Source organism: Ambystoma mexicanum, chromosome 1p, assembly GCF_040938575.1.
Source record: "Ambystoma mexicanum isolate Mex_15411 chromosome 1p, UKY_AmexF1_1, whole genome shotgun sequence".
Lineage (NCBI taxonomy): Eukaryota > Metazoa > Chordata > Amphibia > Caudata > Ambystomatidae > Ambystoma > Ambystoma mexicanum.
The window spans coordinates 335,870,512-335,896,354 of record NC_090921.1 but is presented as its reverse complement, the minus strand read 5'-3'; the positions used below and the strand labels follow the sequence as shown (position 1 = coordinate 335,896,354).

The window sequence follows — 25,843 nt, the reverse complement described above, 5'->3', positions numbered from 1 at the left end:
CCCCGCCCCTCTTATTCCACCCGGGGTTTCACAAGGGTCTTATCGATGGGCTGAAAAGAGGATTCCCTCCGCGGTGGCAAGGAAACTCTAGGCCCCGAGGTCTCCTCCACTGGGGTAGCCTGTACAGGCTTCGCCAGGGCCGCCACAACTCCCTCACTAGAGGCCTTAGCCAGGTGAATCAGGGCCTTCGTGACTTTAGGCGTGCCTGAGGCCTTCACCTTGGGGTGAGGGTCACCGCCTCGCACCCCCTCAGCTGTCTCCGTCGGGATCGACCGGGGCTTCTCCCGAAGCCTTCCCGGATTCTCAGATTTCCTCTTACCCGAGCCAGAGCGTTGGCTCGTGGTTGATGGCGTCAGTGAAAGTGCGCCCTGCCTGGCAGCCGAGGAGCCCGACTGATCGGCGCTCCCGGTGCCCGCGGACTCGTGGTGCTTTGCCTTTCGTTGGGCCCCCGTCGTCGGAGTGTCCTCGAAGGTTTTAGAAGACCGCTCAGACGACTTCTTCTCACCTGCTGCTGGGCTCTTCCCTTGCAGCCAGTTGGCGAGTCGGATACACCGATCCTTCATAGTCCGTTCGGACATGTTCTTGCAAAATGCACAGTCCTTCTCCACGTTCGTGTTGTCTTCGTGAAGGCAGTAGAGACATCTAGAATGTTCATCCTCCTTTAAAACATTCTGTAATCTGCATCCAGGGCAGCTCCTGAACAGCTTGGATCCGGGCGTCGTGTTTCCTTTGTCCACACGGGGTAGGCCTCAAAGATCTTCTGGAATCCTCTGAGAAGCGAAACTTCGCGAAAACTTCACCCTTGAGGGGCGTAGAAAATTCCAAAACGGGTCCTTGTTAATCGGAAGTAGAAACGGTGGAGCTTGAGGCTCGACTGACCGAAAAAATGAGGTTGAACTCTTTGAAAAAAATCGCAAAACGCAGTAAAAGCTTGAGAGCTATAGCACGAGGACTCCCAACACTTGAATGTGCGGTAAAAATTTGAAGATGGCTGCAAGAGGAGGGGGCTTAAGTAGAGGGCAGTCATTGGCTGGGGGCAGTATGACCCAGAGACGAATGATTGGTTATTAGGAGAAAGTCAGTTCAGAAACAAAACTTAAACTGATTTTTTCTTTACTGAGTATTCCCAGCCTGACGACAGGGAATATTCATGAGCATGTGAATCCATGCCAGACCCCATGCTGGAGAACTTTGATAATATACGACCAAAGGTCGAAGGATAACAATAGCAATGTCTCTGGATGAGCTCCGCATAAGGCGACCAGTATGCTGGGCGGAAAAAACAATCTGAGGGACCTCGACGTGCGAGGGTTTTTGGGTACACTACACGTCACGTAGGAATAAGTGTTACAGGCAGGCCCATGTCGATGTCCCCTTTCTATTCTCGAAAGAAAAGATGCAATACTCTGCGGTTTGCACTGGATGTCGGACTATATGCACAGCATGTGATTCTAGTGTTAGGTAAGATTGTCATGGCAATGATAAATCTTCCTGACCTGTGTCAACCCCAGAAAATTTTGCTTTTACTTCTGGATTATTTGTCCTTATACCTCTGAGTGGAAACCTTTTCCCACACTCACAGAACCTTTTACTCTTTTATGGGTGTAATTTTTAAAGACTCTCGATAGTGTCTTTTAAAAGTTATCCTCCGACAACTTTCTGGCAGTGCCTATCGTTACTGGGTTGCCCTAGGGCTCCCCTTTTAACTTTATCTGGCTAACCTTGTGAGAACTACAGTTCCCAAGGGAATAAAGGATCTCTGGATCCCTTTTACATTTTATGAAGTAAAGCCAGCACCCCCACCTTATGTGGAGTACTGGAGAGATACTGAGTATCCCCTCTCTCATTTTAAATGTAACATTTATGTTACAAGGACAAACATACTTGTAATGGCTTGTGGCAGTGAATTTGTTGCACCTTTACTGCAGGCTGTTTGCACAGCCCCGATAAAGGCACGCATTGGGTGCTCATCTTACCAAAATTGCCTCAGTCTTTTTTTGTGCCCATTCTAGTGTTCCTTGTCCTTTCTTGTTCCTTTCCCTGACATCCAGGGAGGGAAAGTGGGAGGAGTCCAAAACTCTGCAGTACTTTGTCTTCCAGCCTGAGTGCAAGATTCCAGTTCAAACTGGGAGGCTTGCTGTCCTGAAAGGATTGCCAACCCCCCAAATTTGAATGTTGCAAGGTTATTTGCTTGGCTGGGTTCCTGCATAAAAGTATAAACCTGGAATAGGAAGAGGTAGACGACCACTAGAACCTAAACCGAAGAGGAAGATGAAATATTCCCAGCTGAAATGATTTCCAGCGACCAGAGTGCCTGCTGTCTAACTGGAGCCTGCTGTAGCCCTTCCTTCCAATTGACCTGGGGACTCCGAAAATGATTACCCCGACCCAGAGCCTGGCGAGACCCACTAGAGAAGACCTGCATTTTGGACCAATGCTAGCTGCGCTGTGGCCTTGCAGGGCTGCAAAACCCCAATACCCTGGGACTTCGAGCCATTGTGCGGTGCACGGTCCTCCGAACCTCGCAGAAACTTCGTGGGCATCATGCTGGATCTCCCGAGGCACGCTTCCAGTCCGAAAAGTCCCCTCACCAGAGTGCTGAGCCATGCAAACGACGAGAATCTGATTGGCAATATTCTGTTTTCTGTGCTCCTGAAAATTGCGCCATATCCACAGAGCTGCATCCAGCCGCGAGGAAAACCTTGCCTGGAGCCTTCCCAGTGATCCTTGCTGCAAAAGTCCTTCCAGTGTCCTGTCTTTGGTCTTCTTGATGAAGGAATTCAATGAGCAGGTTTTTGGCTGCAGATCCTGAAGTAGTCCTGCTGCAAAATCTTCTTTGCTGAGGTACTGTGCTTGAGTATTTACTTACCTTAAGTATCTTGTGATTCCTGTGTAGTTTTGGTGTGTTTTCTGTGATTGGGAGGTCACTCGTCCAGTACACCCAGGCCCCTGCTGGAATTCTCTTAGGGTGTTTTCTCTGAAGCACCTGGACCTTCAACTAACTCTAAATTAAAATACTTATTTGTTCTAAGTATGTTGCTTAGGAAACCTGACTTGCTACTTAAGAACCTATCCTGATCTGCCCGTTGGACACTAGTGATCCCCCTTCTGCCACCAAGAACACTCATGCTCCAAAAATAAGGGAAATACTTCTAAGGATTGGCCTTTTGCCTAGAAAAGAAAATACAGGCAAAAAAAGTGACTTCCTTGCAAATGTTGGTTGGTAACTGCAACTGTAACTCAGAGTGAACAGTTACAAAAGTTATTACTTACCTAAGAAATGTTTTACCATTCTGAAAAGTATATACAAGGTTGTTTTACTCACCGTAGAAAAGATTTGCCATTCCGAGAGGTATATGTAACATCTTTCTGTCCTTAAAAACTGTTTTGCCATTCAAACAGAAAGTAGATTACTCATCTGTGATTTGGTTGTGCCTCTTCCCAAAAGTAATACTGTTGGTTTCACTTCAATATTCCTGTTAGGATAAATGTAGGGCACACTCCTACAACTGGGTGTTGCTTCCCCCGACTTGCTTTTAGCATGTCCAGAATAAGTCTGCATTAGGTGTTACCTACTTAGAATAACCGAGTCATTCATAAAGTGTAACACTGGGTTTTGCTTTCCCTGGTCTGTTGTAGACAGACACAAAAACAGTCTTCGTTGTATACCTGCCTTTAGGTTGCGTATAGCCCCTGTAAAAAGTGTATAGGTTATACTTACCTTGAGTACAACTGTGTTAGAATTATTGCTTCCCTTAGTCTATGAACTGAAAAGCAACTGAAATTGAATCTTACACCACAAGGTCCAACTCCCATAGAATAACTTATCCCGAATCAGAGGTATAGGTTTATACTGTTCCTAGAATCTGTGTTTCACTAGATCAGAAAAGTATATTGTCCAGTTATTATCACTATGTGATTTCTTGCTGAGCGTCACGGTAAAACTGACAGGGTCTACTACCCTGGTATTACGGAAAGTAATCTAAAAGTAACTATTGCTTTTGACTTCCCTAGAACTCGGAGCTTCTTCTCCTAGGCTTCCCAATCCAGACTCCATAAACTCAAACTCTACCAGACATTCACCACTGACGGCAACATCATCTCTGTTTCCAACAGCGTCAAAAGGCTTGGGATTTACCTTGACTCCTCCTTACACTGACAAGACAAATCAACGGCATCTCATCTGCCACCGCTTACACATGTAAGCTCATCAATGCCAGCAGACCTTACCTCTCGACTTCCAACTGCACTACCTTAGCCAGAGCACTAATACTCTCTAAAGTCGGCTATTGCAATGCTCTCTACCTGGGTACCAGCCAAAAGAACGTCAACACGCTTCAAGTTATCCAAAATAATGCACTAAGAGCAGCTATGAACATACACAAACACGAGCACATCTCTGACGCAAGACGCTCCTGTCAATGGCTATCTATACCTCAGAGAATCGAATATAAAAAAACTCTCTCACACACCAATGCTTATCCAACCAAGCACCTAGATACCTTTTAGACAACTTCACGAACCACACCCCATCTCGCCTAACCAGATCAGACCAAACACATTGTCTAAATATCCCCAGATTTAAGCTCCAAAAAGCAGGTGGCACAAGCGGTCCTGTGCTTGCCGCTAAACTCTGGAACTCACTACCAGCCGATCTCAGATCCGAAACATCCTTTCACCGACAGCGCCAAAACATGGCAACTGGCCAAAGAAGACTAAACGCCTACTCACTACCACACAAATGTATATACTGCCTGCATAATCTGCACAATTACAAACCTTGTGAATACGCCATAATGTATCTATCAGTAAATGTTTACATAATGTCTATACTACCTGTAATGCTTACCCACTGACCATGACTAATATTTTGGCAACTTTGTAACCATGCCAATCGCCTGGATGCCCCAGGGCCAGGCGGCGCTATATAAATAATAAACTAAACTAAATCCTGTTAGGTGTTCCAAATAAGGTTATACGCTTTGGTCTGTGTACCTTCAAGCATATTGTGTTTTTCTATAATTGTGGTTATATATTATTCCCCCCTCCCCCCCAAGATTTATCTGGGCCTACTTGTATTTTTAAAAAAAACATTTATTGTTTACAATGCACAGTGTTTCAGTGTTTCTCTGGCCCATCTGTATTAGAATTTCATATTTACTGATTCTACAGCCTTTTCTCCTTCCTAAAATAATCCTGGCTGCTCTGTCTATGCTACCCTGAACTCGGGTGGTACAGCCCTTAAACTAAGCATGGAGTCTTTTACTGCCTCAGCTGAATGGTTTTACTAAGCCCTTCGTTGTCCTAACACCTACACTCAGGTTTTAGCTCAACCTACCTTGCCTGGGCATTAGTTGTGCTGAGCTTCCTTCAGAGTGAAATGCAAATAGAAAAGTCAACCCTGTTATGCAACAGAGAGCTAAACTATGACTGTAGACCCTCTTGAGTGGGGTCTCTCCTATGAACAGGTTAATTGGTGTTATTTGTTCACTGTAGAGGGACTTTCACCTTGTTTGCAAAAGTTGAAAATTATGTTTCACTGAAATTTAATAAAGATATACCAGACGTGGATTCCTTTCTCTCTGTGCAAAGGGAAATGCGGCAGTGCAGCCACAACTCAGTGATTAGGCCCACCCAAAAATTGAGAAATAAATGCCTGCTGTTTGTGCTCTTTTTCAGTGGAGAATGGCCTAGCATTTCCCAACTGGACCGTCCTTTGTGGCCAGGACAGTCTTGAGTCATTGGATTTCTCCTCTACCTGGTAAGGTATAAAGAGGTATAACATGATTGTAGATCCTTGTGAGTGGGCACAATGCCAGAGAACACGATATTTGACCGTGTTCGCTCTCTGCAGAGGGTTTCATTTTTGTAAATTCAGAACTAATCCTTGGTTTCATCTTCCTGGATGCATCCAATGATAACGTTTCTCACATAAATCGATCAACCAACCAGAAATGCTCTACTAGCAAAACTTGTTGGAATCACCAACATATACACCTTGATCATTTACTTTTGGGCTTATTAAAGATATATCCACCTAGGCTGTAACCTGCCTCATTGAAACCACAGAGGGTCAGTCACCAAAACCTGCAAAACCCATTGCAAAAATGCACAATTTAACCTGCAGCATATATTTAATTAGTTTGTTCCATAATATTTTTAATGGGATGGCATCTTAAGCCCTGGGCTTCATATACATCACATAAGACAGCCGGTACAGTCTGCCAGTCCAAAGATTAAAGACACTGAGGTAGCTGAGGAAGCCCAGAATCTAAACACAGGGAGACACTCACCTGACCAATGTCTGGTTCTGCAGGTCCCACACCACTATATTGCCATCACTGCAGCAGGAGAAGCAGACCTTGGCGTCAGGGCTGATGGCCAGTGCATAGCAGGCAGGCGCCGAGGAGGTCAGCTCTGCTTTTATGCGTGGAGTTGGGGTAGCCAGGTCCCAGATGGACAAAGTGCTGGCTTCCCCTCCCACAATCAGACTGCGCCCATCAGGGAGAAGCTTACAGGAGCGGATGTAGTTATCCCGATTCTGTGTGAGAAAACAAGAGGAAAACAAAGAATGATGCTGCCTCCAAATATACATCCCTTTTTGGAGAATTTAGTTTTTTTTATTTAAGAAATTTTGGGGATAAGAATACTACATTTTACATATTTCACAGCACATTTAATAAGAAACTAGCCCTCCACCAGTAATTTATACTGGAAGGCTGGCAGCCAGTGCACTAACGACTTCATCACCTTTTAACCGCCAAGAGAATAATGAGCACTACTTCATGGTATCCCTAAACTACAGGAACACTCAACTCCTTTTCTGCAATCATTCATTAGCCATAAGAGATTCTGGAACATTTAACCCGCCATGCTAATATAATATTCAACATACACAGCACTGAACCATGCAATTTAAGCATGTGATGGTTTAACTTCATAATCTTTCACTAACCACATTTTGTTATAGTTTGCCTCCCAACTTACCAGGCAATCTAGCTGAGCCACAGGGGTCTTGGTGCCCGGCTGGCCAACATCCCACACTTTTACGCACCCTTTTCCCCCTGTGTAGACATGCCGCGTAGAATTGCTGATGGTGACTGCACACACCACCTCACCGTGATTCAGGGTGTGGAGCTGGCGGGCATGGCGAGGGATGCCGGAGCCGATTAAGGCATCGGGTGGAAATGGCACTGGCTGCATCTGGCCGTCAGCACTCACATGGAATGAGTATGCTCTTGGGGGAGGGGGAGGGATAAAGTGTAAAGAACATTTTCCAAATAAACACAGAAACAGCAATTGATAAAGCAAAGCACACTGATTTAGGCACTCACAAACAGGCTCTAAACAAGCCACAAGCATTCGCACAAAAAACAAACCACCACATCTGCCACCCTCAAGCTGGTGAGCAATCATTCAACACACATACAATCTGTCTGGCTGGAGATTCATCAGGCCTACTTCCCTCCCACCACAACTCTCCAACATTGAATGACCTCGGTGTAGAAAATAATCACATAGCTGGGCTATTCAAGATCATGGAAAGTACTGGAATTTCCTAAGCTTCACACCAACAGCAGCCATGGAATGTCTTTTACACAAATGCCACGTTCTACTCAGCCCAACACACCCGAAGCATTTACAGCCCGCTCCCATAAGAAATTGGTGAAACTAATTTGAGCAGAAACATTCCAACAGAAGATATTTGCATGTTACTATTGAGCAACCCAGTAGGGAATGATGTTGCTACTTTTTTCTGCCATGCCATAAGAACAGTATCCTATTTTCTGTGATCGTTCCATTTGTGGATATAAAGATAATGATGTGTTATTTGTATAGCTATTTGGCAAAGCGTTGAACATAAAACAAATTTTTATAAAATGATCACCCAACCGAAGTTAGTACTCATTTATCAACCTTGAAGTATGAAGGGCTGAGTTGGCCTTGCCGGGATTCGAACCGGCAACCTGCAGATGACAATATTGTGCGGTAAACCTGCTGAGCTATATTACCAGTTTCTGCCTAGTAGATATTGTGCTACTTTCATTGTACAATTTGTTGTTCGAAGACACTTATAATAATAACCACCAAAACCAACTGCCTTCTACCGCTCAGAATGTATGCATCACACAGTAGAATGAAAATGGAGACCAGTACTTACGGTTTGCCAGAAGATGGCATGCCTGCTCCTAAGCCTGGGACTCGCATGTGAGAGTGGGGATCATAACCAACCTGCAGAGAAGTAAGACGTCTCAATTGTGGTGGAGATATGCTTGGAACAGAAGGCAAGCAGGGATGGTGAACAAGGCTTCATAGCTATGACCCGCTAGAACGCACACCTGGCAGGTGGCAAAAACAAAAACTGTGGCTGGTGGAGTATATCAGGTGTCTAGTGCAGTTGCATCAAATAGACCCGATCCAGCATTGGAACCTTAACTGCTAGCTCAGTCGCATTAACCCATATTTGGGTTGAGCACAAAATCCTGCCCAACGTGTGGTAGGCTGCAGAACCCTTACCCAGACACCACCTATCACAAAAAAGTTACTTACAAGTGGGGACCTCCCATAGCTGCCTGCGGTCACCGAGCCAGAGGCACCATTCATCTGCGGGGACATTAAGTGCAGCCCAGCGTAGGCACCTGCAGCAGCCATGTCACCATTGACTGATGCATGAGCAAGGCTGAAGGCTGCCGGGTAAGATCCCTGCACCGTCAGAGGATTTCTGAGCCCCAATGCTAAGGGAAGAGAAGCAAAGGGTAGAGAGAAACATAAGTTATGCATTACAAAGGAAAATATCACATGCTGACGGAATACCACCCACCCACAAATGTATACAGGGCTATTCATCACACACCACATACACATTTGATGGAGAAATCCAAAACCCTTCAAAGTCTAGCTTCATCTTAGTACCATGAAATCAGTGACTGGGAATGTACTGTTATTGGTCAAGGAAACAGGCTAGGTGCAAGGATTTAGGCTACATCAACCAAATTGACCTTTTGGCACCCACCTCCTTGGCAATGAGGCAAGATTTAAACTTTTGTTTTAAAATGGCATCTCCTGCTTCCCTTTTGCTGGTGAAGCTCTACGCAATGTCCAGAAATGCCCATTTGTAGAACAGGCCCTGAAGGGTCATGGGGTGGAGAAGGCTGGAGGAGGGGATTGTTGCACAGGATGTAAAGACAGGCTGGAAGAGTGGGCTACAGAAACGGATACATTTCATATTGGATACTAGGACATAAAGGGGATCAAAGCCTGCCTCATCTGTTGGTGTGTATGTGCATATCTGCACACAGGCTCCAGGTCACAGAGGAAACACAGAGTGCACTTACCCAAAGCATCAACGCTAGTCTTGGATAACCCAGAGCGAAACTGTTGGCTACCAACGCTTGGTCCAGGAGCACTTGTCTCCACCTGTGAATTGGGAGTGCTTGACTTCAATCCTGGGGTACTGGCTTTTTCAACCTGTTGCTGAAAGTGGGACAAACAAATTTTAGACTGTGAAAAGGCAAGCATAACAAACAAAAAAAGATTTTAGTTTGTGTCCGTTTATAACATGGAACACCACAGGTGTCGGACATGGCAGGAAGGTAGCATCACTTGCAAAAAAAGAGCAATGAAACTATCTAATCCAAAAAGCACACATCTCTCCCCCCATTAACGTGTTATAAAGATGCAGACAGCACTATTTTGGGAGCTATGCACAATTTTAACAACAAGGAGATCACTGGCATAATCAAAGCATTTACGGCTATGACCCTTCACCCTTTTTAGAACTGGCCTAGCAGTGGTGACCAAATGTGGTGTTCGGTAAGAATTGGTGCAGCCACACTGTGTGAGACTACACAACACTTATCTGCTTGGTATTAGGTAACCTACCTTTTGGTATAGGTCTGTACTACACAAGTTGGTAGTGTGACTGATCAGCCAGGCCTATCTCAAGAGGGGTAAATGTTAGCTGTAGAGCTGTACAGCTGTACAAATTAAATCTGTAACTAGAAGTAGCCAAGTAACACTTACATTCAAGGTTTCTGTTATAAATAGTTCTTTAACATCAAATTTCTAAATAGGCGTTCTTTATAAAGGCAATTCATATAACAATGTAAATATACTTTAAAATTACTTTTCAGAATTAGAACAAGTTAGTGGATAATCTTTGGCTATGCTTCTTACACAGTTCCTACACCTTGAGGTGTTCAATCACAAGAACAGTAATGACATTTATATATCACACTATACTATGCAGATTCTGAGGCTGCAGAAAGGAAAGGTTTAGGGAAGGAAAAGGTTAAACAGGTTCTCAGTAAATGTGAAGACAACTAAATATTCCAATGAAATCTAGACATGCCTTTCCCAGCAGTAACAGTATACAACAAGTTACCACCTATGAGGGACAAACGATATCAAAGTCAATGGACTAGAAGAGTCTTAAGTGAACCAGGACAGCCAGTCAATTGGGAAATCTATGGCGCTGAGTCACTTCTTGGATCAGAAATTGTCTTACACAAATTCGAGAGTTTGTAGAAAATTACTTGTAGGTTCACAAGCTGTTAAACCTGTGAGAAAAAAAATAAACTTTTTTAAAAAAGGAGTTGAACTCAACTCTAAAAGTAAGCGAATGCAATCCTCAACTGAGAAAAGCACAGCTAAAAAGACAATGAGTTAAGTACCCTAAGACTAAAAAAGTACCTCTGGTTTGAAGAAGAGTGGTCCAGCTGGATTCAGTCTTGCTACAGAGGTGCAGAGCCTTGCTCCTGAGCCTCAGTCGTGGTAACAAGAGGGAGTATGTCTGGAGGGCTCCTGCAGCAGTACATGGGAGGTCGTCGGCAGCTAAGGGGCTCTTTTCGGTTCAGCGGTTTGAGCGCTTAGCAAACAGCACAGTCGCGGATCTCGGTTACCGGTTGGGCTTCCTTCACTTCTTTGGTCCTACACGTGAGGGGACTCAGGATCTAGTCGGCCTGCTTCTGGAGGGTCCTTAGGAGACTCTGGGAGCTTCTAGCCGGATGAGTGACCGCATCAGACATTTCACTCGACTACTGATTACTCAACCCCTGGCATTCGGTTCTTACAGCAACAAAGAAGTATAGCCAATCGGGGAAGATGGGCCAGTGGAGTTTGTCTCTGGGTTAGTTGGTCCCACTAACTAAAGGGGAAAAGTCGTCACTTCCGGAGCATCTCTGTCCAAGTGAAAAACGAGTTTTAGCACAGCAGCAAGGCTTCACTGGCAAATTAAAGGAACTGTAGTTCACTAAAGAAAAGGTTTTTAACCTTGTGAGTAATATAGAAGGATTTCTCTGTCACTGCCCTGATGGTGCTGTTTGTCACCTTACAAAAAGTAGATGCCCATGGAGTTTGTCAGACTCCAAAAATAGTGGAAACACAATCCAAATATGGTCAAAACACGAGAGTGAAGAAAAGGTCGGTCTCACTCCAGGGTTAAAATTAAAAAGTCCTAAGTCCAGCAAAAGAGCTGAGGGTCTCTAAGGTTGAAGCGAATTCACATAAGTGATAATTCTCCCTAACATGAGACGAACAAGTTACTTCTTACCTTGTAACGTTCTTTCGATGGGATGTTCCTCCGACGTATTCCTTATCTTAGATATCTCTTTCCAGCTTTGCTGGCCTCGGAAAAATTTTCTCTAGAGGGCGCTGCGCGTCGACGTCCGCCGAGTCGATGTCCCTCGACAGCCGCCGTATCGACGTCGACATCATCCTGCCTATAAAGGCCGCGCGCAGCGTCCGTTGCTCAGTTCCGTTTTGTAGCCGACAATTATTCTTTCTGGACTAGACTAATCACCCTGAAGGAGCGTAAGCTGCAACAACAAGGGAAGTAGTACTGCGGGGATGGATGGGAGGGTCGTTAAGGAATACGTCGGAGGAACATCCCATCAAAAGAACGTTACAAGGTAAGAAGTAACTTGTTCTTCGAAGGGATTGTGTCCTCCGACGTATTCCTTATCTTAGATAGGCTTCCATAGCAGTATTCTGTTATTGGAGGTGGGAGTACTGACTTCATGCTTCCTTTTATTGATGAATAGAGTGCAATACTGCCCTTCCAAACCTAGTCTCTTGACTGGAGGAGGAATCCAAGTTGTAAAACCGTGTAAAGGTATGGACGGACGACCATGTGGCAGCCGCACATATGTCTTTAACCGGCACTCCTCTTTTGAGGGCCGATGAAGCTGCGATACCTCTGGTCGAATGAGCCCTAAGATTTTGAGGGGGCTCTTTTCCTGCCAGTTTATAACATTCCAAAATGGCTAGAATGATCCATCTGGAAATGGCCTGCTTAGTTATCGGTAACCCCAGCTTGTGACCTGCGTAGCCTACAAACAGCTGGTCTGCTTGTCTTATCCTAGCCAGTCTACTGATGTAAAAACTTAAAGCCCTTTTTGGGGCCAAGCCTGTGTAACCTCTCTTCCTCTTTCCCCGGATGAGGAGGAGGATAGAAAGATGGAAGGGTAATCTTCTGAGTGATATGGAATTCAGAAACCACCTTTGGGAGGAAATTAGGCTTCACTTGCAGAACAACTTTGTCTTTGTGAAAGATTGTATGAGGGGATTGTATGAGGGGACTTACAAGAAAGAGCTTGTAACTCGCTCACCCTTCTAGCAGATGTAAGTTCTATTAATAAAACAGTTTTAAGGGTAAGAAATCTTAAAGAACAAGAATGGAGTGGTTCGAAAGGTGTGCCCATCAGGAAAGTTAGGACTAAGTTTAAATCCCATAGGGGAACCTGGAATGGTCTTGGGGGATAAACGTTAGTTAACCCCTTTAGAAACTGTATTACCAAGGGTAACTTGAAATAGGATGGTTCTTCCGCAGTGCGCTTAAAGATGGATAGCGCTGCGAGATAGCCCTTAATGGTGCCAACTAAAAGGCCTGAATTCGCCAAATAGAGTAGGAAGGACAAAACCATTGGTGTACCACATGAAAAGGGGTTGATATTCTTTTCTCTACACCAGCTGCAAAATCTGTTCAAATGGCAGCGGTATAAAGACTTTGTTGCTGGCCTCCTTGCCGAAAGCAACACCTCCATAACATCATCAGGGAGGTCCCAATCCTTGTACCTCAGCCTTTCAGAAGCCAAGCGTGAAGGTTGAGGGTTTTGATGTCTGGATGGAGAACCTGACCTCACTTCTGTGAGAGTAGATTCTCTCTGAGTGGAAGTCGAATTGGAGGGCAGATGGACAAGTCTAGAAGGTCCGGGTACCACGTTCTCATGGCCCAATCCGGGGCAATTAGGATCATGGTTTTCCGGAATCTTCTCAACATTCTGATCATTTGAGGAATGACAGGGACCGGTGGGAACGCGTACAGAAGTGGAAACTCCCAGTCCACTATGAACGCGTCTCCCAGAGCTCCTCTCGGGGGAAATTCTCTTGAACAGAACAGATCGCACATCCTGTTGACACTGGTGGCGAACAGATCCACCTGAAGGGTTCCCCAAAGGGCGAAGATCTCTTGAAGGACTTCCTGAGCTAGTTCCCACTCGTGGGAGACTGCTCTGCCTGCTCAGAGCGTCCGCTGTCAAGTTCTTCTCTCCGGCTAGGTGAACTGCCGATTCCTTCTTGGATTGCCCAAAACCAGAGCTGCATCGCCTCTCTGCACAGAGGTAGTGATCCTACGCCTCCTCTTTTGTTGAGGTAATGCATGGCCACTGTGTTGTCCGTCATTATCAGGACATTCTTCCCTTGTACAGATGGCAGGAACGCCTTCAGCGCAAGTCTGATGGCCCTCAGCTCTAACAGGTTGATATGTAGTCTGGACTCCGATGGAGACCGATGACCGCTGATGGTCAGGTCGTTGGCGTGGGCTCCCCACCCCGTGAGTGAGGCATCCGTGACTTCTGTTATCTCCGGCCAGGGTTGCCAAAACTGTTTTTCAGAATGTTCTCCTGACAGGCCCACCACTGAAGGTCTCGAGCCACCCTGTCGGGAACCTGAAGATCTGTCATTCTTCCTGAGAATTGTGACCACGGAGTTCTCAGCGCCCACTGGAGGGATCTCATTCTCAGGCGAGCCTCTGGCACTAGGAAAATGCAGGACGCCATGAGGCCTAGCAACCTCAAAAAGTCGAAGGCTGGGAGACGTTGGGCATTTTGGAATTTGGTAACCATCTGTAGAATATCTTGAGCCCTCACCTCTGGTGGCGAGGCTTTTCCCAGGGAAGTGTCCAGGATCGCTCCGATGAACTGGAGTCTCTGCGATGGTATAATTTGTGACTTCTTTAAATTGAGGGAGAAGCCCAGTCTGTGAAGGGAGTGGCAAACATGATTTAGCTGGATCTGAGCTTGTTCCGAAGATACAGCCCTGGTCAACCAATCGTCCAGGTAGGGGTAGACGTGAATCCCTTCCCTCCTTAGACTTGCAGCCACTACCGACATTAACTTGGTGAAGACCCTCGGGGCGGAGGTCAGCCCAAATGGCAGCACTCGAAATTGATCATGAGAGTTGCCAATTGCGAACCTCAGGTATTTCCTGTGTTTGAGATGGATAGGCACATGAAAATGAGCGTCCTGAAGGTCCAGAGATACCAACCAGTCCTGAACTGAAGGGCCTGAAGGATCTGAAAAAGAATTACCATCTTGAATTTGTCTTTCCTGAGGAATTTGTTCAATTCTCGCAAGTCCAAGATGGGTCTCAGTCCTCCGTCTTTCTTTGGAATGAGAAAGTAAGGGGAGTACCAGTCCTTGTTCCTCTCCGCTACAGGTACCGGTTCTATGGCACCTTTCTCTAGCAGGTCTAAAATTTCCTGCAAGAGGAGCGGATCTGGAGCTTTTTGAGAGCTGATCCCCGGTGGATGACTGAGGTATGCGTAGGAGAGGCAGGCAGTAACCTTGGGCAACTGTTTCCAATGCCCAAGCATCTGACGTGATAGCCTGCCATTCCGCCAGATGTTGAGTTAACCTGCCTCCTACAGGTGTCTTGTGAGGGAAGTCCTCAGAGTGGTTTTGGGGCGGCTGATGCAGATGCCGATGGTAAAGAGGCACCTGCTGTTACTGCGGCTTTTGAATATCTACCCCGTCCACCTCGGGTAGTTCTTCTTTGTCCCCTTTGAGCCGGTCGTCCTCTACCTCTTCCGAATGCGGAGTAGAAGCGAAAGGACTTGCCTCTCGCAGAGGATCCTGTGGAACGAAAATGTGTCTGATGGATTGCAGCGCCTAGGGATTTTGCTGCTGCCTTTGATGTTTGCAGTTTTTCTAAACTGCCATCCGCCTTTTTCCCAAACAAAGAAGCGCCATCGAATGGTATGTTCAAGAGCCTGGCTTGCACATCTGGGGCAAAACCAGACTTTCTCAACCAAGCGAATCTCCTGGTTGTTGTACTTGCCGCCATTGCTCTGCTGATACTGTCAGCCGAATCAATGCCCGTCTGGAGGGATTCGCACATAGCGTCTTTACCGTCCTGTATGATATTTAGGAACGCCTCCCTTTCTTCTCCCTCCGGGATGCAGTCAGCCGCTGTAGAAGCACACTCCCAAAGTGTATGGCTGAATCTAGCAAGGGTGCAAGTAGCATTAATAGATATTAACACCATGCTACATGCCGAAAAAACTTTCTTTGCCATAGCATCATATTTCTTATCGTCCCTGTCCTGTGGGACGGTAGGGTAAGCAGTCTTGATGTCAGTAGAAGATGCTGCCTGTACCACCAGACTTTCTGGGGATGGGTGTTTGGACAAAAACTCTGGGTCTGCAGAAGATACCCTGTATTTAGTAGTCAGTTTTTTATTTACTGCCGGGACGACATCTGGGGTTTCCCAGTTCGTCATGATTTTCCTTTGAAGAGCTTTATGAAAAGGCACTACAGGATCCTCCTGTGGACCTTTATCAAGAATATCCGTGAGGTCATCTTGTTGGAAAGCCTGTGAAGGTGTTGACCACCCATAAATTCTGTGATTCTGGCCATTAAGGCTCTATAGGGGGTTTCAGCATGCTCCCCCGGGTCTGGCCTAGCAAACTCCACCTCAGGGGAAGTGTCTAACCCACTTGCCTCATGTAAGGAATCATGGAGTTCCTTTAACCTGCGTTCTTCTGAGGATAACTCTTCTTGAACTGGGGTTGCAGGTCCCTGCAACTCAAATGTCTCTTCTTGGTCAGATAGTTCTCCCTCTTCCATAATTGAGGACATAGTTCTCAATTGGTCTGAACTCACAAAGGGTGTGAAACCCATCTCCAAGGCAGAGGGTGCCAAACTTCTTGTAATCGGCCTCGAAAACGTCAATGTCGTTGATGCCGAAGGCTTCGAGCGTGGCGTCGAAAACAAAGGCGGAGGCCTTGAGGTCCTCGATAGAATTGGGATTCTGCTCGAGGAAGTCTACAATCTCGACGCCATCGAGGACCTGGGGATAGCCACTGGGTGCGCCACAACCGTGACTTTCCTTGGCGTCGACGCCGAAGATGGCGTCGAGTCGACATACCCGTGTGTCGAAGGTCCCTTCGACAACGGCGTCGAAGACACCGACCTCGGCGTCGACGGAACCTTCGAAGAAGGTTTCGAGGTCATAGCTTTACTCGAGGGTTCGTGACGCGCTCAAGAAGCTTCCTTCGCCGGGTACTGCGACTCGCAGCGTTTTTGACCTTCGGTCATGCGACCAGAGCATCGCTCTCGGCAGTCTTCGGGGGGGGGTGGGGTGGGGTTGAGGCCGCTTTCTCGAAGAGACTCATCATATTTTTGCGGAATTCCTCCCATTCAGGACGGGAACTATGTTTCGTGGGGCAGGGGATTCTCTTAGGAGAAACAGAGGAAGAGGAGGACGGAGAAGGGGATCTTCGACGTCTCCTCTTTGAGTGCTTCGATATCGAGGAGTGATGGGACCCACTCCGAGACCTGGAGCGCGAATGGTGACGAGGAGACGAATGTCTCGACTTCGTCGAGGAAGAAGAAGCTTTTGAAGTCTTACCTTTTTCCAGCTTCCCCCTACGCTCCTTCAGGGCCTTAGCTGTCATGGACATACAGTCCTCGCACAACACCACAGACAAACTCTGTGAGGGTCAGTCAGCAACATCTTTTTTCCCACAGTCTCTGCATTTTTTTAAGCCGGACCGAGGGGTTGTCGGTTCCGACGAGGAAGCCATCGAGTAGGGATCGAATATCTTGAGGAAATAGGATAAATTCTCTACGAAACTGAGCAACGATATTCCGAGGCACTGAGTAAGCGCGGAAAAACAGAACTGAACAACTGACGCTGCGTGCGGCCTTTATAGGCAGGATGACGTCGACGTCGATACGGCGGCTGTCGAGGGACATCGACTCGGCGGACGTCGACGCGCAGGGCCCTCTAGAGAAAAAATTTCCGAGGCCAGCAAAGCTGGAAAGAGATATCTAAGTTAAGGAATACGTCGGAGGACACAATCCCTTCGAAATGCACCTTCTGGCATAGCCCGGACACTACTCTCTTTCTGACATGCCCAGACAATGTTGCATTTTTAGAAACCTTGCTGTTCATGCAACAACTGGTTAGGACAAGGTCCTCCCTATAGTGAGCTTTGTTCTTAGTCGCCAGTCCCAAAATCGGGATATTCTGGCTGCAGGCCATTTTTGCACAGGAAATGTTGAGGTGGATTTTCAGAATCAGTCCTGCAGATACAGATAGATTCTGAGAGGCCACCCTGTTCTGTGGTACATTGAAAGAAAGGAATGTCTAGCTAGCCAAACTATCTGGTAGTGTGAGGCTTAGACAAAGTAAGTTTTAGAGTGGCGACGTGTTCAGTTAAGCACACACAGAGCAATACAACTTAGGCAGAATGTATACAAATACAGTCATTTTTTTAGACCTGAGTTCGATTTCTAAGCGTGGATCAAGGTTTCAAATTTCTGTTCAGCTGCATGGTCTCGCTTACAAGACCAGCGCGTTGCCCCTGTGCTATCCTCCGTCCATGAAAAGTCCTAGGTAAGTAACTCACTTAAACATTCACTACTATATATACACACGCATTCACTTTGGTCTGCTCTGCTAAGAGCACTAAACACTTCACTTTCATAATACATTTAAAGCCTTTTTAGAATACTGTAGAATAGTATTCCAAGTTAATAAAACAAGTAATCAGTTAGCAGGTTGAATTGGGGAACCAATATGTTGAAAATAATATTATAAATTAAGGCACTACCCCTTAAAAGGTCTTCCCTGATTGGACCTGGTGCCCCCTAGAGTCACAGTTCCAAGTGTAGTTCTATTCAGAAGGCTAGGAGTCTTACAAACGGCCTTTTTTTGCCAACTCCTGCAAGAGTCTACAAATTAGAGAACTATTTAATAAATCTTCTTAGACTCTCTTCCAATTAAACCACCTTAGGGGAAGCTAAGGGGAGAATCCTTGACCAGAACACTACTGCTCACACTCAAGCAAGGCAGAGGGGGGGGGGGGGGGGGGGGGGAGGACCTCATGCCTGTTTAAACCCTATGGTGGGGGGTGGGGGACGAGTGGGTGGGTAGCATATGAACAGGTCACCGCCCCCAGCCTATTCTGATTCACTGGGGGACACTGTAGAAGTTCCTGAAATCCTGGGCCACCTTTTCCTGTAAGTTGATGCTGTTGAAGGAAGACTAGGGGTCTCGCAGTTCCATAGGGATGGATCGATTCTGGACACGGGACAGCTGGACACCTCTGCTGGACTGAAGGAAGGACAAACACTCCGGCCACTACATCTCCCAGGACATTACTTACAGGTGGTGTTCAGCAACGGCCATGTTAAATAAATTGTGGCAGTCAACCTCTGTTGCAGCAACAAAGAAACTGGTCCTGCAAGGCCACCCTTTGTGGTGGAGAGCTACATCTTCAGGGAAATGCTTGTTCATAAACAGAGGGTTTGCACAGTCTCTATTCTCAAGTTGGGATGACAACCGATGCAGCAAGACAGCCGACTTTGAAGCTGGTCAGCGCAAAGAATGGGTCTGGGGCGATTCTGAAGGCTTTCATGGGCAGATTCCTCAAGCAAGGATAGAGACTGGCAGTTCAAACTGGTGAAGGAACGCACAGATGAAGGCCTTCAGGGTCTCAGCAAAGGAGCAGAGCTTTGCCAGGATGGTTGAACATGCTGCTGGTTGGCTTCCAACCACAAGTCCTGGGTCTTCAAAAGGATGCTCCTCTTCATGGGGTGGTTGGCCCCAATGACACTGGAGTCACTACCAAGCCGCCAATGATAAGGATTTGCACCATTCAAACTGGTAGAGGCTGTCCTGTTCATTCGCTGGCTAACACATCTGCCCACTCACAGACACTTTGGCACGGATGTGGATTGGACTAGACAGTCCTAGCCCCACATCCGGCCAGACACAGGCTGCCACTTTACCCAGTAAAGCAGGAGCTTTCCATATATGCCAATTCTGGCTTCTCGTGAGCTGGAAGAAGGGCAAACAACAAGATGGTCAAATGATAGGCAAAATTCTAGTGGCACCGTTTAAAGAAAAAAAATGCTTTAAGAGTATATGGTACTCTATATGGCATATAGCGGTAAACTGCTAAAGTGCATAAGACAAAAACTAAAAACGGTAGAAAAGTATCCGCATCCATCAGCTCACTGTGGACATGTTAGTTACAAATAACAAAGTTACAGGACCACAAAGTGTGCCTACTGCACTTCCCAGAAGGTTATGTGTGTAGGAAAAAACTGAATTTTACAATGAGAACAGAGTTCTTGTGCACCGGGGGGTAACTGCAGACCAGAGTGAATGATGGACAGGATTGTTTGGCGGAATAGTACTAAGGACTGCCAATACATTTGACATTACAACTTCTTGTAGTTGCTAGTATGCCAGGCCCCCATTATGGCAGAATCAGGAGTAATTTGAAAACTAACATTTTGAAAGGGGGGACTGCCTACTTACGCAAGTCAAGGTATCAAGTTATCTACCTTTGTAAATGTTATTCTTAGGGATATGACTTTTTCATAGATTGCCATCTCTTGAAGTATCTCCAAGTGAAATTGTTCATAACTACCAGAGGGGCACCATGACCTCAAAATGACATTCTCAGATCTTTGGAGAGCAACGCTGCTTGCCTCACCTTTATGAGACAGTCAAGATTTTTGAAGTGGGACAAAATCAGACCTCTACGTCCCAAGACCAGGAGAGGCTCTGTAGCACAGACAAGCCACCCTACCAGGTAAATCTAGACACAACTGTAAGCTGCTGCTTAAAAGCTGTATAGTTGGAGCTGCATGATCCAACCATTTTGAGCATAATGCCCAGTGTAAATAAGAGACATTTAAATTCATGATGCATGCCCAAGCACACACATCCTTGACTGTAACAAGGATTCAACATCCCGCAAGAGCGGAGTCAAGTTGAAACAATACCTGAAAAAGCAGATTAGAATCTGGAAGAGTCAAGCGCCAGTATAAGGAAAATGCAGAACTTGTGAGTGGGTGGGACGTCTGCCTGACAAAGATGGACAATGGGCCTTTTATCATCTGAGTGATGCAGACTGGCAGCAGGAGAACCAACCAAGACAAGCAGCACGCCTTGCCATGTATATGAGCTGCACATGATAAATTAACAGCTGCCTTATCAGAAACCACAAACATTTACCATTCAAGGAGGGCTATAACAGCAGAGACTTGGGCGATTAGAGGTGGAAGCTGTAAAATTTGGATGGTGGAAAGCAGAGGCTTTGACCAGAAGAGTACAACATGGCGAGAAATTCAGCAGAACCTAGAACAGTCACAGCAAGAGCAGTGTGGGCTTGGGATAGATCCTGAGGCTGCTAGAACAATGGGTCAGAGTTCTGGGGTACAACCTCAAGGAAGCCCAATATGAATCCGATCACTGGCAAAAAAGCTTGCCCGTGTAATGAGGGCTTGGCTCCCTTTGTCAGTAAAAGGCACTATAACCCTTATGGGTCATAAAGGCATCATGTCCCTTGGAAGAGATACCTGGTAGTGGGAAGGGCCCCATATCCCTTAACGCTGTGAAGAGCAGAATATCCCTTGGTTGCAGGAAAGGCACAATAGCCCATAAGTAAACAGGGGCAGTCATACGCCCAAGCCTGGAAGAAGTGAGCCATGTACTATCCTGATGTAGTATAAAAATTGTGGACTGGGCGTTACATTAATCTAAAAAGGACATGTGGCAAAGAAGCGTCTGGGAACTATGTCCCTGTGACAAACAAGACAAGACGTTGCTGCATGGATGCTATATCCCTGGAAATGTTTAAAGAAGCTAGGCGGTACAGTCTTATGAAATGAAAACCCTGAACACATTTATCCTATCTTGACACTTAATTCAGACCAGTCCCAGAGAGAGACTATCAATGTTGTTATAGACAAACCCTCAATCTCCTATTAGCCTTTTGCCAAACCTTGGTCCCTGAGACAAATTTGAGTGGAGAGAACAGAGGAGACCATATTCCACACAAGGACGCAAGACACTACCCGACACTGTTACGGTTAATCCAAAGAAGGGAATTCCAATTTCGTTGAAGATCACTCTCTATAAATAATAAATAACAAGACTATGGGTAATTAACCACTTTCTATTCAAGAAAAAGAAAGAAAAAAAAACAGGTTTGAACCTCTATTTCTCAAATCACGTGGTTTGCCTGTTTGCCATAATGAACTGTCAGACAAACACACTAACAGCAGAAGTCAGCATGAAGAGAAGAGTAAAGGGGGAATGCGTCTTGTCCACTAGAACCCTCAAGAACAGCGGCTTCTGATGCACTGGGATATAGAAAGAAGAGTAGAGATCCAAAGAAACCGTTTTACAGCGTCTGAGTAATTTGTGACACAAAGACCATTTGGGGATTTTAATTCCTGAGATTATTTTTAAGTAGACAAAAGGTCAAGGATAGGCCTCAACCCATTCCTCTTCTTGTGGACTAGAGTGCCATCCTTTCTCCACATGTGCAGAGAGAAAGACTGCTGTAGCTCTCTTAGCCAGAGGGTTGTGCAATATCTCTGCAGTGATCATTGTCAGGCAGAGGTAAGGGCAGCAGAGTAGGGTTCAGAGGGATGTGGGGGAAGAAAGTTCTGTAGGAAAGGGAGGCAGTAACCATGAAAAATCATCCACCACACCCACTTGCCAATAGAGCTGGGCAAGACAAATCATTCCTCGGATGATTAGAGAAGGGGAGACGGGTGGGTGGGCCTGATACTTAGCCGAAGCTGCAAAAAATAAGGGGTGAGCAATGAACTACTGGACTATAGTAAATAATCAACAAACTGTTCTTTGCAAAAGCTAAAGGATTAATCTTTTCAGTGGTGTGAAGCCCTACATGCATCGTGGTCTGGGTGCAGGCAGCAAATGCACTTCTGGTGGCTGTCCTCAATGAAGACTTTCTTCTGACAACATCTGCAACAGGAATGGAGAGGCTCTCCTCTCCCTGCCTTTGACATGGTGCATGAACTAGGCCCAAAACGCAGCCTGCAGCCTCACAAGACAACGATCCAACGGATGGTGGTATGCCGACAAGTCACAACCGTAATGGATTGAAGACATTTGCAAGAAAAACGATCAAAATTAGGCAAAATACTCAAGAAACTCGAGGAGCTAAACTCGAGGACTCCAAACACGTACAGTAATAATCTGAAGATGACCACCAGCGGTGGAGCTAAGTTGGATGAGTATCATTGGTTGGGGCAGTACGGCCGAAAGTGACAGCAATAGGCTATACAAGTGACAATGCAGTTTTAAGCTTAAAGCAAAATGCTTTATGTTACAGAGGAGTCCCAGTCGGACAACAGTGAATATTCATAGCATGTGGATGCATGCAAGACCCCATGCTGGGGAAAAGATGATTCCAATTAGGAGGGCACAGTAAAGCCAATCACTTGGCTGTGCACAATATTTTACCTACAAGCAGAAGAGATTAACCCCAAGGCCATGTCCAACAGAGTTGCTTGGACACTGGGGCAAACCTAGAGGGACACAGTGACTGCACCTCTGGTTAATGAACATCTAACACTCCGTAAACTGAAATAACATGCAGGAACTATTTTTCACACCACATATGGACATTGAACACAACGGCTGCTAATTCCAAATACAAACAGTACTATCAGAAATAACACTTGGAATAAACAAAGTCCTAGCGTAAAGATGTATGTTATGTTGCACCTTGTTAGGGAGATTTCTCACACAAGTGCTAAATTCCCTCTACCTTAGCGCCCTCCAGCTCTTATGCTATATTTTGGGGCTTTGAACTTTTCATTTTCAATGCGTTTTACTTTTGTGTTCTTTGGTTATGGAGTTTTAAAACAACTCCATGGGCATCATCTTTTTCTGTGTGTCACACAGCACCTTCAGTGCAGTGGCACAGGGATGTCTTTCAGACTTCCCAAGGTTTAAATACCTTCTCTGGGACAGACTACTCTCTCCCAGAGCATGTAAAGTTAAGTTGACTTTACTAGTCTCTTTATATTTACTGACCCAGCACACACCATCTTCCTATAGAGTGCTGGAGGTGTAGCCTAGCTTTCCCAGTCAAAACACTCATGTAACAGTCAAATGTTACCCTTTTCTACTTTAAATGGCTGGTGGCAGTGGTTTAGATCAAACTACCATGATTTTTCTCGACCGCGAACAACGGTAGGAAAAGGGTCAGCCATGTTTTTTAATATGGCGCCCAAGACCTATCTGTAAAAACAGACTGTGGTCGACTTTTTCGCCATTTCTTATAGGAAAGGTCCTTCCTGTGTTTGTCTCTGCGCACCAAACCAGGTTAGGTCCCTTTGTTCGTTGGCCTTTGGCAGGCTTCAGTGTCGAAGCACTCCTCTGGCGCCAGGGTGTCTGGGGTGGACAGGATGTGAGGGAGGTTTCCGAAACTCCCTCTGCTTAGGATCCTAGGAGATCTGAATGCACTCTGGCGTGATTGGCCGGCTGGCTGTCCGGCAAGGACAGCCACTCTGCTGTGTGAGTGACAGCCAGGCTGCAATGAATGGGGGAACACCGTTTAAAAGCAGGTCTCTGGGACTTGTCGACCACTGGAACTAAAGAACCGAAGACAAGCTGAAGGAAGAGGACTGCTGCAACTCCTGGACGACCGGATGAAGCCCTGCTGCAGGTCTGAATTGCCCGAAACTCCATCGACAGAGAAGACCTTCAAGGTTAACTTCTTCCCTTGAGTTTGGTGGGAACAACCAACTCGCAAGCCACCTGGACACCGTCCCCTTCTGGTCGAATTTTCATCAGAGTACTGTTGAAAAACTGATAGCCAGAGGGAAGGAAACCAGCTCGTGGACTTCAGGGCACTCACACTTTAAACTGACGTCTTGCTAAGCTTTTGGCCTCATCCCTGGGCAGTGCAGGAACTCCCGGCCCCCTGACCACCTTGTCCCCACGATTGAAGCTCCGGAACAGCGAGAATTGCTCAAACTGCCAGGAACAACTGCTTCAGCTACAGCTCTTCAATACAAAGGTACTATGCAAACACGGTCTGGAAATCTTTTTGGCCATTGCGAAAGTTCGTGGAAACTTTCTCAACTTCGAAGGCTTGTCCTTCCCTAAACATTCATCATACTTTTTGCCTAGCCAAATTCTTCTAAACTCTGTGACAAAGACGTAAGAACTAGGCTATCCTATACAAAGACTCTCAACCATTGATTTTGGCCCAGGCCTATTAACTGAATTGCTGGTTGTAGTTTACTTAAACCCTTTGCCCTGCCTATGCATGTATTTGTGCTGTCTATTCTTATAACCTTGTCTTTTTACACCTTTTTCAAGTATCTGAAGTGCCATTTTTCTCCAACTTCAGGGGAGCTGAACGTGTTCATTTACTTACTGGTTGTGTATTTGTGGTTTATTAGTGTGTGATATTGAGTAAGTGTTTGATTGAATCACTGTAATTGATGGTCCTTTGTGTAACTTGTTCTACTGCTCACTTTACTCTTGAGATAAGTATGGCTGCTCAGCCATCGCTACTACTGTGTAGTACAGGATTGTACCAAAGGTGAAATTGTACTTGCACTTGTAGTCTCAAATGTGTGTAGTGTTCCCAAACGGTACTGCACAGGATTCTGCCAAACACACCTGCACTACAGCTGTGAACATTCCTCACCTCAACAAACTTTCATTCCACTCACCAGCCCAAAGTCCAACGTATTCATCCACCATACAATTGCAAGTGCATGTTACTGCACACACAACACCCATAAAGGACCACACATTACCAACTCATGCCTTTTACACAGTCAACACCTAGGCCATCATGTCACCGCTCTCCCACCCAACTTGCCAACCGCCCATCTTTTCCCACCTTGTACAGCTGTACCCCTCTCTTCTGTGCCCCTCTGTATCCAACCGCCCGCTGAATATCTGTTATGTAACCCCTGTAAATCGCTCTATTGTGTATCTGTATTGTTGTATACCTCTGTAAAGCGCTACGTTGCTTCTCGAAGCTAGGACTACGCTCAATAAGGAACGAGTTACTTACCTGTAACTGTTGTTCTCCAGCATGGGTCTGGCATGGATTCACATGCTCATGAATATTCCCCGTCGCCAGGCTGGGAATCCTCGGTAAAGAAAATCTGTCTTTCGTAGTAGAAACCAATCACTGATCTCTGCGTCATACTGACCACAGCCAATGACTGCCCTCTCCCTCAGCCCCGCCTCTGGCAGCCATCCTCAGATTTGGTAGCACGTGAAGTGGCAGTATGACCAAGTGAAAAGCCGCAGAGGGGTAGGTGGGAGGGTTCGCATGTGAATCCATGCCAGAACCATGCTGGAGAACAACAGTTACAGGTAAGTAACTCGTTCCTTCTCCAGCATGGGGTCTGGCATGGATTCACATGCTCATGAATAAAAGAATACATAGCAGTATACACATGCACAACCACGGGAGGCGGCAAAGGCTCAACATTAAGCATTACATACAAACTCAACATTAAGCAATTCTTACCTCCTC

The 25,843-nt window shown here is 46.1% G+C and overlaps 1 protein-coding gene across 3 annotated transcripts in view; it reads right to left on the bottom strand.

Annotated features, from left to right (window-relative positions):
* Nucleotides 1-25,843, bottom strand: part of LOC138569820 (transducin-like enhancer protein 1) — a 654,895-nt gene that overhangs the window by 22,884 nt on the left and 606,168 nt on the right. For all 3 annotated transcript variants that reach the window (XM_069648175.1, XM_069648192.1, XM_069648183.1), the window contains 5 exons: nucleotides 9,336-9,474; nucleotides 8,551-8,735; nucleotides 8,162-8,232; nucleotides 6,988-7,237; nucleotides 6,294-6,541 (listed from right to left, as the gene is read on the bottom strand). In XM_069648175.1, the coding sequence (XP_069504276.1) occupies nucleotides 6,294-6,541; nucleotides 6,988-7,237; nucleotides 8,162-8,232; nucleotides 8,551-8,735; nucleotides 9,336-9,474 (893 nt within the window). The remainder of the gene's footprint in view (nucleotides 1-6,293; nucleotides 6,542-6,987; nucleotides 7,238-8,161; nucleotides 8,233-8,550; nucleotides 8,736-9,335; nucleotides 9,475-25,843) is intronic.